This window comes from Ostrinia nubilalis, chromosome 10 (assembly GCF_963855985.1).
Source record: "Ostrinia nubilalis chromosome 10, ilOstNubi1.1, whole genome shotgun sequence".
Lineage (NCBI taxonomy): Eukaryota > Metazoa > Arthropoda > Insecta > Lepidoptera > Crambidae > Ostrinia > Ostrinia nubilalis.
The window spans coordinates 8,507,842-8,527,128 of NC_087097.1; the positions used below are offsets into that span (position 1 = coordinate 8,507,842).

Sequence of the window (19,287 nt, forward strand, 5' to 3'; positions counted from 1 at the left end):
TAGGGTAGCTAAAATCTCAAAGGTAAAAACTATAATACATCCGACATGGAACTAATGATGACGAATATATTGCTTACACTCAAGTAGCGTGATGGAGATGTGATAGATTGAACATTATTTGTATAGTGATAAATAGACATAAAAGTTACTGTGCATCTTCGGAATGCGATTATAACAAAGTTCATCTGTGCTTCAGTGCATATAGTGAGGATGATTTCTACTCGAAAAATAACACGTAGTGTAAAATAAATATATTAATTAATTATAGATCGATCATGAGAATGTCATAAATATGAATCAAAATATACGGATCTAGTGTTCGTGCATATATTGGAAAAAGTCTCACCATAGATGGGTTAGTTTAATGAAGGTATATGGTATTCTAGAAAATATTAATACTGCATTAAATAATTCAGTTACGAATAATTTACTGATGCAAAGACTATTCGAATAGGTAGATAAATTTATAGGATATTAATATACATACGTGAAATATCTATGCACAGATAAATTTACTAGAAGTAACGTATCGTATAGTATTTTAGGTCGCTATGATAGTGTAAGAGGAATGCGGCAGTGAATGTTGTTTACCTTTACATTTATTCGTATTTTTATCCAATATTGCTTTTGTTGAAATAATGTTGCCATACCTGAAATTGAGAAACAACGTTACTTAAAAGCTCTACAATTTTAGTCTTAAATTAAATAATCATAATAAATTCATAGTGTAGGAAAACACATAATTGTGTTTAAATAGATCGCTCATATCTGTGATACTAAAATTACAGCCTGTAATTGGTCTGTTTTTCGACGGAAATTATTTAACTGAAGAAATAACTTTGGCGCATTTTCAGTTTCAGTTTCAAAATGTCCATTTTATTCTCCAGGTAAAATGTATCCAAAATGTAGTTGAACGGATAACTCATATCTGTGATAATAAAACCACGGCCTATTGGGCTATTTTTGATCGGAAATTATTTAACTGAAGAATAACGTAGACACATTGACAGTTTCAGTTTCAAAATGTCCATTTTATTCTTCAGATAAAATATATCCGAGCACAATATCCGAATCTGCACTGTAAGTAGGTACGTATTGATGTTGAGTGTTAAATAGTCGACACTATAAAAGAACATGTTTTACTTATCTAATAATCCCAACTTAATATTATAAATGCGAAAGTAACTCTGTCTGTCTGTCTGTCTGTTACGCTTTCCCGCTTAAACCTCGCAACCGATTTTGATGAAATTTGGCATAGAGATAGTTTGAGTCCCGGGAAAGAACATAGGATAGTTTTTATCCCGGTTTTTGAAACAGGGACGCGCGCGATAAAGTTTTTCTGTGACAGACAAAATTCCACGCGGGCGAAGCCGCGGGCGGAAAGCTAGTAGCTTATAAGTATCCCAAAGTTATAGCTTGTCCTACTATCACTTCTTGGGTATTAGCATAGCACTCTTAAGGATTTTCTTAGGAAAGTTATTTGAATTTATGAACGTACACATTACCTACTTCTCCAAAAGTTCGTGGTAATTTAATAGAAAACAAAGTCATCGACTTTGCGTCGAATTATTGATTGAAAGTTAGAATACCCAATCTACCTAAACATAATAAAAACCCAAAACAATGGAATTATCATAATACTCACATCTGGCACATTTGGACGAGGTCCTTATCGGTGGTGTTTTGGTTAAGGCCGCGTATGTATAGGTTAGTGCGGCTGAGCTGTTCGCCGCTGGCGCCGGTGGTGGAGGCGGAGGACGCCGGCGGCGGCGGCGCCGTGCTCAGGCTGGTCGACCGCGTGCCGCCGGCCGAGCCAGTGTTGGAAGACGACGACGACGCCGTGTTGGCCGGCGACGCCGCCGTCGGCACTCGCGTCCCGGTCGCGCCGCAACCACCGCCCATCGTCGCACCCGTGTACTGCAAAAACGCGAAACGTTTCATCTCACAGAACTGTACTGCTGATTTATACGTTCAAATGACGAATGGTAAGACTGTGACTGACTGCAAAGCGCTCCGACCCGACGCATAGTCGATAACTGCTTAACTAATTAGTGTCATTATAACAAAATATCTCATTAAAATCTCGTTTTTCGGCTTCCGATGCATTTACTATCTTGTTTTATCTTTCCCGATGCCAAGAGGAGATAGTGTGCGAAAAAACATGATAAGCGATCTGTGAAATTAAGCCATCTAAATAATGGCATGAGAGTTTTTTCATAATAACAGGTTGAGATGTCAGCGTTTAATTATGCAGTTCGAAGTCAAATGTCTTACGGCTGTTATGGTAATTCAGGTACATGTGAATGCGATTATTAGTTAATGGTTTCGGAAAAACCATGCAACTTATGATTGTGAATCTGCTGGCATATTCTTAACATTAAAAAGTATTCGTTTAATTATTGTATCTATTTAATTTCGGTTCGTTTTGATAAATAAACGTTTGCGTTTAACATTTTATGACCGAGTTCTTTAGAAAAAATCTTCACTTTTATGCGCATCACTTACACTTATCGTAACTAACGGCGATTGTCGTGTGCGTGATTAATTTTCCATACAGTTTCTCAGGTAGAAAGTTGCTTAATGTGGTAATTTTACAGTTAAACTCTCTATTAGGCCCCGAGCACACTGCAGCTTACGGGGTAAATGCGTCACAAGCGTGCGATAAGTAAGAGCTACTCGTACGTAAACGCTACGAGGAAAAGAAAAGTCAAAGATTGTTCTTTGAGTTTTTATGTGTACTTTTGAGTATTCTACAGCGCGTCTTTGTTAAAGACACATTTTGAAAAGAATGTGATTATTTGTTATTATTTTGATTACCGACATAAATAATGTAGAGCAAATTGAATCACTTAATTGTAGCAATAATTTCAATGAACATGTTAATTTATTTGCGGGCGATGTAAAAAGTATTAAAACACAAATCTTTAAGACTCTGATAGTTCTATAAATAATATGATTGTATTTTTACTGTTGATATAAAACGCTGATAGAGCGTAGCGTTGCACGCTTGTTACACGCTCGAGAAACGCCTCGGAGCCTGTGTGATAAGGCCTTTAAAAAGCCTTGGACATTGGATACGGCTCAAGATCTGCCGAGGTATCTGCAAGGTAATTAGGAGGTGACTACACTAAGGATGCGAAACGGAAAGTGTGTAACGGAGCTTCTGGTACTTGTAGAACTTGTTTTTCTTTAGGAATCCCATTAGAGAACATACAAAAGTATCTATAGCAATTATTAAATTATGTGCTCATACCATTAGGAAATTCAAACAGATTATTCTATGACAGTCTAATGACACTACACAATGTTTATTTCTACGAATTTTACATTACTAATGACTACCCAAGTAATTTTTAAGTTATTTGCAAACTTTTCCTTAGCGTTGTCAGCGGCCATTTTGTTCCCTATCATTTCACAGCCGCAAGCCGCAGATAAATACTGAATGCGTTGCATCGGTATAATTTATATATTGTTTTAGAGTTGATGACACATAATCTAAACAGTCTAGCGGGCCTGTGACGACTAGTCACCGCAGAATCTCTTACCGACCGCAGTGATTCAGCGGTCACTCTAAATTAATAGACTCTAGCTAGCGGTTCGAGTCATGATGACGTGGGGGTCGATAAGAACATTATATGACATCTTACTGATATGGCAACATTCATTACTAGCCATAATATCTCTCACGTAATTAAATATAATCTGGTAACATCTACGTATAGATACTTAGTATTAAAATTATGACTGCGAAAGTAACCGTCAGTTTGTTTTTTGGATATATTTTTCACTGCTTTTTGTCGCAATAAAAATCTCAAGTTACGAATATGCATACTTCCTTACCTACATCAATGCTTTTAGCATGGAACGAAACTGTTTTAATTGCAAGACGCTATAAAAAGCTTTTTGGATTCGACTAATTCACGCAGCAGAATCCAGGGGTATGAAGCTAGTTATGTATTTTATTTTGGTATTTCATAATTAAATATTTATAAATACTTTTACTGAATACTAAAATAACATCAACAAAAGGTCATCATCGTTGAGATTGCAAGACTGGTATGAGCAGTTTGTAAATATCATCTGCAAATTCGCAATTATAATGGAAAAAACGGATTACGCGTTTGTAAGGATTTCAGAACTTTTGAGTAAGTTAAAGTACTTATTTATCATCAGAAAATGTTGTGAATTTGTCAATTTTAGTACACTTTTAGGCTTAATTTAACACGATCACCGCCAGGTACGAGGACCGTACGCTTACGAATTTAATTGAATACAAGAGGGTTATGTCATTAAGGCTTAAGTGTTAATATCAGCTCCGTCGCAATTCGCGCCGTCCGTAGTGACGTGTGGAATCGCTAATTTTGGGAGCTCCTGACTCGAATAGAATACTCGATGTTAGTAGGTTTAGGTATTCCGATTCTAAGGTCGTTGCCCCAAATAGACGAGAATGATTGATATAGTTTTTGATCTATCGCCTGACTTTCAATTTACCAACTTATTTAACTAGTTGTGTTTAAATAATCTATCTTAATTGTTAGTAATTTGAAATGAAAATTAAACACCTAAATTACGACATTAACAAAGTACATATCATTACTTCATAATCAAAATCAATCTCATAAGCTCTACATTTGCTCTTTCATATACAAAAATATGAGCCTTTCTGGTCAAGATGAAAAAAAAGTACGTAAATAGTACCTTTCCCATAGCAATCTGAGTTCGGCGAACTAACTGCTCAGGCAGGAGCCGTGTTAAGGCGCCGTCCATTAGTATTTAGCCGGGTAATGAAGAGGGCGCGGCAATGCGCGCACGGCGATTCCGGGCACGCACTGATCGCTCGTATGTTCCGGGATAGGGCTGTCCGGACAACATTACGAACTTTTTATTCCACTTTCGTAGACAGTTCGGGTCCATTTCTTTGGCTGTATGCTTTGAAATTCGCACTTGCTTGTTTACTACGTTGTTACTTAAGTGTCATGTGCGTTACGAATTCAAGTTCTTTTTAGAACTCTCGATGTGTCAGACAGTCATCTGCTCATACTAGTAACTGTGTTTAAGTGATAATTTATTTTGTGCATTAGTGTATAAATCGGTAAAAGAATCGTAATCGCAGCAGCTAGATTTTCTTCTGTTAGTCCTTATCGCAAAATACTTTTAATTTTACAATCGGACTCTTATAGTAAAATATTTAAAATCACTGTGAGATTCTGTGAGAGAGATAGAGTTTGCAGTCACTTTGCAAGTTGTACTTAGTCCAACACTGCACCAGTCATTTGTTAAACTGTGAAAATTCGACTTCATATCGCGCCGAAGTTTCTTTATCAAGTGCATTATTCATAATTAACTACTTATCCTCAGATAGTACACAACAGGTGTCTGACTACAGGTGGGTTTCCTGGGATACTGCACAGTTGGCTCGTAAAAACTCTTTCGAGATAGCTAGCTTTACGTAACAATGTTTGCAATATTTGTACGAAGTTTCGGCTAATTTTAAAGTTAGACCGCAATATAAACTTAGATTAAAGTAAGTATCGCTAAAAGATACTTTCAGCAGCTCCTTTTGGGTGTTCAGTGAAGGATATTGCTTTTATTTCACTCCAAAGGATGTTTAAAACGACCGCCTTCATAAGTTGATTTGACACCACATTTGAACATTTAATCAGTTTTCGTGCTGCTTTTAGGGATTCTGATTCTCATAATATTAATGTTGGATCGTAGTATAAAAATAAATAGGAAGAGAATGTATCGTTCCAAATGTTTTTTTTTGTTGCGCGATAAATAAAGATCAATTCTCTGTATTTTATTTCATCTTCCTCAACTTCAATTATTTGCCTTCTTCCATTCTTACTATGTGTTTGTTTTATATCACACTTCTATCATAACTCACTACTTTTCCTGCTTCAAATTCAAATTAAAAATATCTTTATTGTAAACCACAGGTACATATTCTTTCCACACTTAATTAGCTATTCATTATTTTTTAATCATTAATACTAATTGGTAACCCTAAGTCGTCTGGAACCACGGTGTGGTTATCACGTGGTCGCGTACAGCGAACAGTTAGACGAAGGCTTAACGAGCGACCGCTGCCGGGTTGACAAACGAGTCCGCGGCGTCAGGCAAATAGGTTGCAAATTAATCCTGCCGATTGCTAATTGACTGGTTCTATGAGAATTTAGTCATGTAACGAATTGGCGGACACAATTTCTGGACTATTTCTCAACTAAATCAGAAGTCATGTTTTGTTCTTAGAAAGTGTGATGAACATTAATTAGGTACCAGAGGGCTCTAATCTAGACTTTAATTTGATGGGTCACCTATCTTAAAACATGATAAGAAGAAGATTTTTTACAAATTATGTGAAAATGTAGAGCCATGTGATTTTATCAAAATAACTAGCTTTTGCCCGCGGCTTCACCCGCGTGAAATTTAGTTTGTCACAGATCGTCATAAATTATAGTCATAAAATATTCTGGGTTATAAACAATAATACTGTAAAGTTTCATCAAAATCCGTTCAGTAGTTTTTGCGTGAAAGAGTAACAGGCATCCAGACATCCATACAAACTTTCGCATTTATAATATTAGTAGGGTAGGATAGTGAAGTAAGATTGATATGGAACGTACATAATTTCACCTACATATTCCACTCTATATGAGCCCACATTGCTTTAGTAGGATACAAATTAAGCTAGGTAATATCAAAGCCCTTTTAGTACGTCAACCGCGAAATCTTATCTCTACTACCCGTACATCACTTTAGCGTAATTACTCTACCTTGTTTCAAGCATTGAATTAGTATCGAGTGAATTTATTCGTGTCATTAGTGTGAACAGAGGCAACTGGTGCTACATGCGTAGTTATTTGCATTCTGTTAACATACAGGGTGTATGGCAGATGTTGACAGAAACTGAGTTGGAGTGGGCTAAATACTTAGTCAGTAAAAGTTGTCTATGTAAATTAATACCTATACCTAAATTTGTTAAAAGCAATAATATGATTGAACTAATTATTGAAGCTCTTACGCTCAAATCATTAACATACACACACCTGTATTGTAAAGGCTATTTTGCTCTACTTACTATAAATATCTCGCAGTAGCGGGCATCTCCCAATACAGATTTTAATTTAATCCCAATTGGTTTAATATCAATAGACCTATTAAAGGCTTCTTTCATCATCTTTCTCTTTAAAATTAGCTCTGGTTCGCCTTTAATTTCCGAGAAAAATCGAGAAAAATGCTAAAAATACCGACTTCACGACATTTATCTGGGTTAACTGTAAAAGTTTCCGCAAACCTGTTATACACCCTGTATACACCGACGCGACTCATCAGAACTGTAGCTATCTATTCGTGATTGTCGCTACTATCTTGTATATTAAGGGTAACATGGTAGGGGGAAAAGTTTTACACGCGTTCTCACTTTATGTCTAACTAATAGCGTATGACGTTAACGGGTTAAGTTGACACGGTAACTGTCTCACCTTTGATTAATTAATACGGTTAATATAATATTATTAAAATCAGTGTTGTAATACACGGTAATCTACGTTATCTAGTTGGTTGGCTTTATTACTTACTGTTTGCTAATTTCTAAATACTTTCATAGTAGGTAGGTAGGTACTTTTTAAACTGCAGAAGAAGTTTAATCTAATGTTATGAATCCAACATAAGAAAACATGAAATTATAGGTACTTTTTTTTATTTTATCTTTGGACATACATACAAGTATACATTACTTAAGTTTGTTTTTATTCGAAGTATACTTCGAATAATAGCATAGTTTGTACAAAATACGTCTTAGTCTATTTTACAAATAACTTGGCAAAGTTACCGATTGACTTGGAAGGTTTTCTCTTTCAAATATTTCTGGAGTGAGTAATAATTGACAATATCATTATAAACTATACCTGTATTAGCAGTTTAGCACTGCCATAATTTATGGCTTGAAAATGGCAAATAGTTGAAAAAGAGATAACTCAATCGCAAAAAGAAAGACCAGAAGCAGGTTTATAACCTGCATGTTAGTTGATGCGTATCACAAATTGATGCATCTTCGAGCGAGTTAGGTAACATTAGAACTTGCTCGGCTGGAAGTTAGACGTTGAGATTTATTCGATTGGAGATGCGTTTCACTTTGCATCACGATTCGAAGCTTCTAGACTTATGCGAGGTTAATGACTCTTACAGGATTTAGTTACTCAATTACTTAATACTTGGTAAGTTTACGGAAATATTTGGAAAAATTACGTAAGGTTACTTTAGTGGAATATTGTGTAGTTTCTGCAAAGTTATGTCAGCCATTTGGATTATAAGCTTCTGGGACAGAACCTAGTAAAACATAAACTTAAAAATCATCCATCCATCCTAGAAACTTTCGCTTTTAGTACCTACTACCTATGTGGGTATTATAATAGATATTAATGTAGTTTGAACTTTACATACACATTAGGGTATTTATTACCATGGCAAGAAAATGAACTTTGCTTTAAGCTACACAAGTTGTGTACAAACCTCATTAAATTTAGCGCGAAGCATAGTGCATTGTACGTTATGGCGGCATTGTTATGCGCGTCGTAATACAACCTCCAATTAAATTTTCGTCTGTTGTGCGAAGGAGTCCATCATTAGAATTAAGTCATGATATTTCATTGTTATGTACAATGAATGTTTTGTCTTCGTTAAATACGGTATGTCATGTTTATTTAAACACACAATATTTTCTACTGTTCATAAATAGGTATGTAAAAGGAATGACACACATCGACTCTCAATTTCTCTAGGAATGGTTTTCTATTGCTTGCCTTATTTGAATGTTTGAAGTAATAAAATATGAATCGAAAAACACTCACGTACCTAGTGTCGGGGCCTACAGTAATTGTATTGGATAATCTAGAACGAGTGGACTTCAAAATATCCATTTCTTATTTGGACATAAAATGAGATGAGAAAACTTAGTTATAGAGCTGTCTTGAAAACTAATTCACAAATTCTACGCAGGAATTTGCTGACACAGCTAGCTCTGAATAAATCAATTTATTTTGATAGATTCCTAACAAAAGCTTCGGATATCCAATCAGATTTAATGAAAAATGTATGCGGCACCAGTGTGCAGAGGTTCTAATGCATGTGCACAGGGGTACCGCAGCATTTTTCAAATAAAATTCAATTCGTAATCCAGTTGGTGCGGCGGATAGCAGACGACGGCAATTGGGCCAATTTGCGCTAACTGCAAGACCACCGCAGTCGTCGTGTTTGCAGCACAAAACACACTCGTTACCGCACACCGGCTCATACCATTCTATTTATTTTAACAAATTGCACGCAGCCAGCATAGAAATCAGTGAACTTAATTAGCTGGTGCTAGTCCGCACTAAACAGCCCACAGTGAGACGTGCAAATGGAAAATGTTCTCCACTCAATCATAGCTAACAAAAAATACCTACTGCTACAGTTTATTGCGACAAAAACTTCTCATAATGCACATTTTTCAAAAACTTCTTCAACAAAATTTTAGAACACAATCATTTTTATGGCTGTTATCAAAACCACTGTTAGGAAGCTATCAAAATTCACATTATGAGTTGCGAAGATTCTCGGTTTATTTATGGCACCTGTTTGTTCATTAGGTCTATAATTTTTACGCGGTAGGTACTTTAAACTGTCCATATAAATTATAATTTACATGATACGAATCCGCTAGCAAATTATGGTGAAGAATTTTTATCGTTTGAGTTCGAGGATCTAAGGAGAATTGCAGTCTTGAATTTGTAATGCGTGTAATTGACACAGTTTTGTTGCATGCGATTAATAAGGTAACTTTTAAGTGGTTGTTAAAAGGCGAAATGCGATTGCTGCTATTAAGCCAAAGTCGACAACGAGTCCACATTATGCCAGCCACCTGTGCAATTTACTCAATTTAACTTTATTATGTGCTCGGAATTCGGATGGGTAATTGAGGTACCCACTGTCCCCGCGGACGAAACAAACTTTGTTACTCGTACAATTTAGTCCGTTGTTAGTTCGGGACGGAGAGCGTGATTTATCGGCGGATAATCTATTTATTCGACCACTGACGGCGACTAAACTAATCCACACTCCATCTCCACTTTTTAATTTGGGCCGGCAAATTGACATTTCAAAAGGCTTTTTACACTTCTGCGAGTAAAATATTAATTTACTGCATTAAATTAAAACTTTGAGAGTTATTATCACTTTCAGAGTGAATCAAATTTTTACGCTCTTTGTAAAAAACTGTTAATTTTAAAACATTACGGCTACTGTAACCGTACTTAACGAAGTCTGATGTGAATGTTAAATGTAATCTTTCGAGCCATCCACGTGAGAGGAATGTGGAATAAATTTTACTGGACCCGCCCAGAGAACCTCGGGCTACCTACAAAGTCTACTTACTTTACTGCCAAAATATGTTTAGTTAATCGACGGCTTTTTGCATAAACGACAGCTATAATGATAATGTCATGTGAGTTTTTAATCAGGACATCGCTTTGTATTTTTTTTTCATAGCCTTAAGGCACTCTGGGACAACATTAATTAAGTACCATTTTATTAGTTTAACGTAAAATTATGCGCTTACTGTATAATGAAGTCTGAGTTGCGACAAATTAACTTCTTGTCTACGGATAGGTAGTTGGAGAACGTCCTAAACTTCAAGGTTTCTTGTCAACATATTGATAGAGCGAAGCCATACTTGCCCTTTGCCACTAATCACCGCGACCCAAACTCGATTGAAGTAAGTGTTGCAAGTTGTAACTAAGCTAACCACTGACTTAAATTGAAATAGATGGACTGGACAACTATTTGATTAGAATCATTTTGATATTCGTACATTAAAGGTGTAAATTAACCTGACTGTCCGTTTAGGAAATGATTCATTGCTTTCGTCCGATTACGCTGACTTTTATGGTTACGTAGTAACATTATTTTACTGATTCTATTTACCACGAATGTTAATTACTTCCATTCCATTTACCGCTACACTCCAATAATAGCTGGAAGACTTGAAGCGCCATCATTTGCGAATAGCGAAACTCGGAAGAGGTTCCAATCACTCTGGCTCAGTTCGACAGGTGTCACGCGTCAGCGGCACCTCTGCAATCACTCCGAACTCCCAAGTTGTGACGTCAGCCACAACTTTCGCCACCTACCCGCGGAATTTGCGAGCGCGATTTTTTTTATTTATTTCATCAAAGTCACCGGATAAGCCCCAGAGAAATATTTGAGCGAAAAATATCGTTCCCCTCAACTTGTTATGATTTATTCGAAATTAATCTTCTTATATTTCGCAGGCATCGGAGTATTGGTCGGGCGCGGCCTGAAACTTGTAATATGATGCGGGAAAAGGTTTTGCGTATATTTTTCGCCTATCACCCATTTAGGAGTTCTCATTCAATAAGTCGCTTTTCTCAAGGAAAATTTTGTCAAATCGACTTGATAATTTGCTTATTCGATTCTGTATCAGTAATGTGGTTTGATGGCTTTTTTTGGATGGAAATGACGTGTTTCCTATTACTTGTGATTAATAAGTTATAGGATAAGGAGATTGCGGCATTAACTAGTGCCTCAGTAATTGCCTACCTGCACCATAGCTAAATGTATACGAGTACCTATTAGAGCCCATCTTGAGTAGCGAACATTTTGCAAGCTTTGCGAATCTGCTTATTAATTTAAAAAGTATTCCAATTTTATTTTGAGGACTGGCTCGCTTCCTTTTAAGCGAAATAATGAATCCTCTTTACTTTTAAAATGAAACGATGATAAATATTAACAGAAGATAAACTTAGAATATCATACCACAGAATTACGCAGGTAACTGGTAATATTGCTAAGAAGGCAATAGTTTATTTGAATTAGTTTAGAGCTCTACGTTTATTTAAACTTACTAATCATTTGTAGATCGGGACTGAGGGAGGGTAGGTACTAATACAATAACTTTTGTAACTGTCACTCTAAATTAAGTCTATTTTTGCTTAGCAAGTTTCGACTCTACCAACACCAGTTTTCTAAATCGCAAAGCAGTAGACGGGACCTGTTAGTGGAAATATAACAGCCCTTGATTTATCACTGTAGATAAGCAGAGGCCACGCAGACAATACACGCGTGAACCGATGTGAACCCTAACGTGCCCTAACCTAGCTCTACATAATTACACCCCGGAGTGGACGGTAGGTAGTCTGTATGTAGGGCTACCCACGTTTAATTTTGGAATAAATCACTTATAACAAACAACAAATATGAATTTGGAATAAATCACGATTTATTTATCAAATATAAACTAGAATGACGATTAAAAGATGATTTTTTAATTTACAAAGTGTCGCATTTTGCAATTTGACGATAATTTTACAATGAGTCCCATTTTGTGATTAGTCGATAACTTTAAAAGTTTTATTATTCAAATCAATCTTAAAATGTAATGCAATTTAATAAAAGTTCGATTATTCAAATCAATTATAATAAATTTTAATTTTATGCATCACCGAGAGCAATAAAAGTCAATTACAATTGAATTAGACACGTCAGAAACGAAAAAATGTATTTAATTTATTGCAATTTTTGTATTCTACTTAGCTAGAACAGTATTTCGGTAACCTTTTCCTTCTTTGTCATTCTTATGACACTGTAAATACCCTAAACTGTGTGCGCGTGCGGAAAATAAGGCATCGAACTAATTTTTCCATGAGCGAGAAAGGACGAAAAGGACGCCATGCCTTATAGTGCGTGTGCTGCATAATATTGTTTTCATAATCACAATCATAAATATTTATTGTGGAACACAAGTTATGGTATTAAGAAAAAAACATATGAATTACCATGTTCTGCCTTTAGGGCGTACAATATTATTTAGATCTGAGCAAGTATTTTTTACATGATAGGTAGGTAATACTTTATTGCGCAAACATTTAATTGAAGAATTTGAAATGGAATTAGTTAGATTATAGAGTCGTGTATCAGATGACTCTATCTGTCAAAAAAACTAGTTTTATGTCTTAGTAGGTAGTATCGAACCCAAAATACTTGATTATCCTAGGTTTTTTTTCAAAACATCACTCTCCGAGTGTTAATGCTATACATACAGCAATGATTAACCGAAAGGACAGCATATTCATTAACAACTGGAGTTCGTGAAGCCCAAATGAAATTTAACTCGTTTCACACGTGTTCTGAATGTGATTTCCATTTCAATTTGCTTTGAACGTTGAGGTGGCAGCCCTGGCTGGAGGGCCATAGGTATAGGTGGACAGCGAGGGGCGCCTGGCCCAGACGAGGGCTCTTAGACTGCGTCGAGGGCTTTCATTATCGTTTACGTAGCGCGAATCTCGGAAATTAATAGCGTTTTAAAATCTTCCCTCAGTTAATTTTTAATTTTACGCTCCACGCTGCGAGTTGTCATGAATACCTCCAAATGACTACTCCTGCTTTTGAAAGTGAGCGAAAGTTTTTGTTTTTTCATTCTTATTAATTAAGTTGTCAAAAGGAAGCGCTCTTATAAAAAACGAAACCTAAAGTAATGTTGACTCTGCAAGCTCTACATAAGAGAAGTGAAGGATAATTATTTCTGCATTTTATTTCGATGTGTCTCAAGATTTAATTAAATTATACGCAAGGAATATTCTGTTGAAATACAGATATTTCACAAAGTCACTCCGTTAAGTGGAAAATGCGCAAATCTATGTCAAACATTTGAGCAGCTCTGAAAATGTTTAGGGGAAATTAATTTTAATTGACATTTCAATCAGGCAAATGTCAACATGTACTTGAAACAAAACCAACAGTTAATATTGAAAATGAAAGCGAAGGATTATTTGAAAGCAATTTCTGAGTTTATCAACATTCAAATGATACGATAATATCGGCGCACACATCCGAACGTGTGACGGCCGGGCATGACGTCACGAGCGTAAAAGAGCCGTGTGGGGGAGGTAGGGGGAGTGGGAGACAGGGGGGGCAGCCGACAGCATGGCGAGGAGGGTGGGCGCAGCACTCAACAGTTGGTCCCAGCTCGATAGCGCGGCGCGTGCGTGCCGCGTCCGACGTCACATGGCCAGCATGTGTGCCACTCACAGCACGCACTCTAACTACCCACAAATAAAGCTCCAAATCGCGCAACATTTTACACACACACTCCGAAAGTATTCTATTGCAATGCATGCATTCACGTCCGACGCGTACGTTAATTACGAACGAAATTGGTGTAAACTAGCTCGAAAGTTTGAGTTAATAAACGATGCAATTCCGCTTCCAATTTTAGAGCACCCGCATAGGTATAATGATTTTCACATCGGTCCAGCTGTCCTGGGGAAGCTCACGAAATGAAACATAAATCCCATTCAATCTATTTAAATTGAGCTCTCCATTTGTTTTATCGTCGTTTCAATCAGAATCGATGAATTAATTCAACATCCACTAGCGACAGTATGGTTGTTATTTGTGTTTGTTTAGATTAATCGAGCAGGCCTGGCAACGTTTTGTTTAGCTTTATTATGTACCTACTTAAGCGTTATATTTATTATTACATTTACTATTACAAATCACGGAACGTCAATCGATCTCTTCCTGTGATGTAGAGTGACTCAGCAGGCTGCTATCGCGTGCACGTGCCGTGAAAAACTTGTATAAAAATATTTTAGGCCAGATGTTTTATTCGAATAACCTTAGGTACGAATGTGAAACTATTTTATCAAAAATAATATAAGCGAAACGTACCTATTAAAATACGTTTCATAAAAAATAAAATAAATTACTAATTTAATACTTTAGTTAGAAACAATTACAAAGTAACTAGATTTATTTATAGAACAAGAAAAGTTATAAATAGAGCTTCAATTCCGAAGTAAATAGGTAGAGACATTTTTATCCTCTCAATCATAATTGTTCGACTCATTGAAGACATCTCGAATATTATTAAATAAGTTTACGTAAAAGATAAGTAAAGACGTCGAAGCACTTTTCGAAAGATAATAAGAGTACAAGGGAATTAATTTGATTGATACAAGATAATTGGGTAGAATTCCGGAGTGGGCCTGCCTGATGGACGGGCAAAATTAATTACCGGTCGCATTCAGTTTTCTATTATTCCCGTTGATTGCTAATTGTTGCTGTAAATCCTGGTCCCTTACAATATTTCTTTCACGGTTCAATGAATGAGGCGTACTTTAGTTTTATTTCGAGTAAGCAGTTGGGTACAAATTATAAGACACTGTACCTATTTTAGTTGGCCTAGCACCTAATTTTCTGTATGCATCGCACGGTCCTTTTTAAAGGACAATGTTTTGTTTCAATATTCTAGTGTAATGTCCTGACTCACATACATACATAATTAATGTTGACACATCTAAATTATACGAGGCCGTGATTATTTTCGCTGTACTTTATCGTACATTTTGTGTTGTCATGTCTGAATAATTTATCAAAGTTTTAAAATACTATACAAACTGTTCTGTTTTTGCTTCTATTATCTTGAAAAGTTACCTGCCTACATTTGCATCTGACGAATTGCTGAATACTAATAGTACCTCCATTTATTTATCAATACGGCTGGAGATACCTATGTATAATTCAACACAAAACAGTTCCGGTTTATATTTTTCTATAAAAATAGGCAGGGTCAAGAGCCGCGCAAAAAATCGTTCAGCAGTGTTCGGGCGAATTTAAATATCGGTAGCTGCCCTACCCCGCGTCACTCGGACATTAACATAATTCAACAAAAAAATACCCACCCTTACTTAGAAAAAAGCCCTTTTTCTGCGCGATCTGACCCGACCCGACAGTTCACAATATTGGACAAGTTTCAGGGGACAAAATTGTTCTTCTACACGCGGACAAGTGTTATTTGATATCGCAATGATCTGAAAGTAATGCGGTTAGCAAATGTTCTTAGTGAAAGAATTTGTGAAAACTGTTTATTTTTGTAGAGACGAAACCAAGGAACCGAGAATGTGTCTTTTTGTTGGATGGGGTAACCATGCATTTGCCCAGTCATTTGTTGTGTTAACTCGAATAAAATAGCGTGTGTATTTATTATGATTAGATTATAATGTGTCGTCAGAGCATGCGTTGAGTATTAGTCGTCGGATGCCATGATGCGAGCAATAAGCGCAGCGTGAAACACTCACAAAGCATTACTGAGGCATATTTCCGCAGCCCCACTGCGGCAGGGTCCTTCACCTTCCGCTAGAGCCGAAATAAATCTAATTCCTCGGATGACAGATATCAGCAAGCCTTGTTTATTTATACTTTCACCCCAACTTACGGGAGGGTCGCACGAACATGTGGGACGTGCCGGCTACGGTCTGCAGTATCTATTATGATAACTAAATCAACAAGCCCGAGGTGATCACGCTTATACGAACACTTCGAACTCTTAACAATGCCCGATCTATGATTATTCATGGTCATCTGCATAATCGGGATGCTCGTATAAAAAATAAACGCCCGCATTACTCCGCTTGACATTGAAAAAGGATCTCTTAAACATAAATAATACGGGCAAAGCGAAAGCTCCCAAAATAAATGTGGTAATTTCATATACAAAATTTTTTCCTCGCACCGCATTCATTTAAATATATCAACATAATCTTTGAGCGTATAGCGAGTGTGTGAAAATGAGCCCAGGAAGGTTAAGTGCGTACCGCCTAGGCGTTCTAATGGGCGGAGGAAGAAATGGGCGAATGAATATAACTACCGCATTATTCCTCCGCGCGAGCTTTCACCGGACCTCGCATTACGAGTTGTAAGAACGTTAAAAGCATTTTTTCAGTCGCGAGGGGCACGGATTAGTCCGTTTTAGCCACAACACGCTAGTGAATTAGAGAAGGGCACTTATTTCGTTCGTCGCGATAAAAAACGTTTGGTCCCTTCACCAAAAAAGTAACCTCTATTTAGGGCCGCCACTTTCCGGAGAGGGCGCGATGAATCTAACAAGCTGCAGAGTTGTGACAGCCCTGACAGCTGACATATTTCGGTCATTAATCAGCCGGTCATAGATATATGTTAGTGCTACGGGCCGGGGACTGCGAGACCCAATCATACGGTGAAAAAGTGAAACAAACTTAAAAACGCCCATCAAAATGTATATTTTTATCTGTTATACAATTTGGGGCGTAACAATTATATTCATGACTGGTCTAGAGTTTTTTATTACAGTAATCTTTGTTGTTGGTTGGTTAAACATTCTAAAAATAGGTGAAATGTAACAACTGTAATGTAATTCTTAAATGCTGATTAAAATTATATTTTATAAGATGTTGATTTTTATTGCATCTTGTGACGTAAAATAAAAATTACTGGGTTTATTTTAAAGCTGTTTCGTTTAAATATATTAAACGTCTATTAAAGTGGAAATAAAACATACTTGTTTGTTTATGGAAGATTTTGTAGCAAGTGTTTGAGCAGAGACGCGTGCGCATGATCAGAGTAAATAAACAACCGCAGGATAATCCTTACAATCATAATAATGGCCATAACATGACTAATTTTAAACAAAAGCTATCGAAACAATAGATCTTTGTTGTATAAATTAGATATTAATTGTTACAAAGTTTCGATGTAGAGCATTACGTATTTACAAAAAGCTTTGCTCATTTTATTGCCCAGTGTAAAATATTCAAGGTTTATTTAATTATTTATTTGCATACTGCAACTACATTTACAGTTTTATATAACTTTGAAGACAGAATGGTAAAATAACTGGATTCATGAAAAAAGCCTCTAGTAAAAATTTATAATTGCTAGGGATCAGCATTAGGTGATTTGAGATTCATCATTCTTGTATATATGACAATGTTTATTCATAATCTAGTTCGTATAACATTATGTAAAGGAATTCCACCTCTAAACGTGAACAAGCGTATGCGAGTACAAAATCACGGTCAAACGGCGGGTGTAATACTGAAACACATTCGGTAAATATACGAAAAAACGGTTCGTCGGGCTGAGTGAAGCAGAGCAGGCCAAACGTTATTGGGCTACTAGCAGGCCCGGTGTTGTGGAGTTAGGCATAAAATATGTCTTGCTGCCCGCCGGCTGGGGTACAAGTATTTATTTATTTGTTCTTTTTTGCACGAAAAATTGTACAAACGGCGGACTTAATGCCAATAGGAAACTCTACCAGTCAATCATTGCTCAGAAAGAGGCGGTGCATAAAAATGGTTGTTACTACAAGGAATTGATAAGAGATGTGATTGTTTGTTTGCAATGAATATTCTCTGAAACTACTGGAACAATTCGAAAAATTCTTTCACCATTATAATCTTACATTATTTCTGATGAATATAGGCGGTACGAAGTTCGCCGGGTCAGCTATATGTATATAAATAAAGAAAGCAAATCTTACTTCTCGTATTCAGACAGAGCAGATAAAAGGAACTAGAAAACCCACGCACATTTGATTAACAACAGTCATTTATATGCTTATTTTCCTGTAACGTGTAAGTATTTATAAGATCATTGACATGTCAATATCTTTAAGAACAACAAACATAAAATTGGCTACTCGTAGTTGTAATTTTTGCTCGGATTCGAGAAATGACCCTTCTGTGCTTTGCCATTATTTCTTCTGGGTCTGGCTCCTTTATTTTAGGGCGCACTTGGCAACGTCTGGCAATCGCCAATAAAGCGTAATGTCGGACCTCGAACAGTCAATGCTTTTAGAAACCGGATAGTGTATGGATACTCAAGAGCCATTGAACGACTAAATGTAATTGTACGGAAACCGATAGTAATAAATTGATGCTGATTAATCGGGAATTACTATATTCGGGGAGTGGTAGAGCTGGAAAAACAACTTAAGATTTTGTGATAAAGCACAAAACAACAACTTTAATTTAGGTATATGGAAAGATATAAATGACCTTGTTTGTTTATAATGTGGCTGTAAGTTTTCAAAATAAACGTAGACTAAAACTGTTGTAGCAATACAATGAACAAATAAGTAATTAAACAAGTTACGATCATCAGTTTTAAAAACACATTGTTTTACTTTGATGACTAAAAATTACAGACCACGATATTAGATACCATCTGTTTCCTAAAGCAAGACTGTCCATTGTTAGGCAGCAAAAAGTAAATAACAGGCCTTAAAGTTAGAGTTTTTCCATAGTCTGTGACTGTGTTTCAAGCCTCGACGTGGATTGACGTAATGGTGCCAACTCATAAACGTCACGCCGATTCCTGACCTTCCTGCCTCTATTGAACGCCGATAGAAATTTATTGAACCAATAAAAGGATGTATAAAACAAACGTGTGCCGTCAACTGGAAAGACGAAC

The 19,287-nt window shown here is 36.4% G+C and overlaps 1 protein-coding gene across 3 annotated transcripts in view; it reads right to left on the bottom strand.

The window, feature by feature from the left end:
• The window catches only part of LOC135075129 (protein alan shepard), a 93,102-nt gene that overhangs the window by 10,011 nt on the left and 63,804 nt on the right, over nucleotides 1–19,287 (bottom strand). For all 3 annotated transcript variants that reach the window (XM_063969476.1, XM_063969477.1, XM_063969475.1), the window contains exons 3-4: nucleotides 1,646–1,917; nucleotides 592–650 (exon numbers count right to left, since the gene is read on the bottom strand). In XM_063969476.1, the coding sequence (XP_063825546.1) occupies nucleotides 592–650; nucleotides 1,646–1,917 (331 nt within the window). The remainder of the gene's footprint in view (nucleotides 1–591; nucleotides 651–1,645; nucleotides 1,918–19,287) is intronic.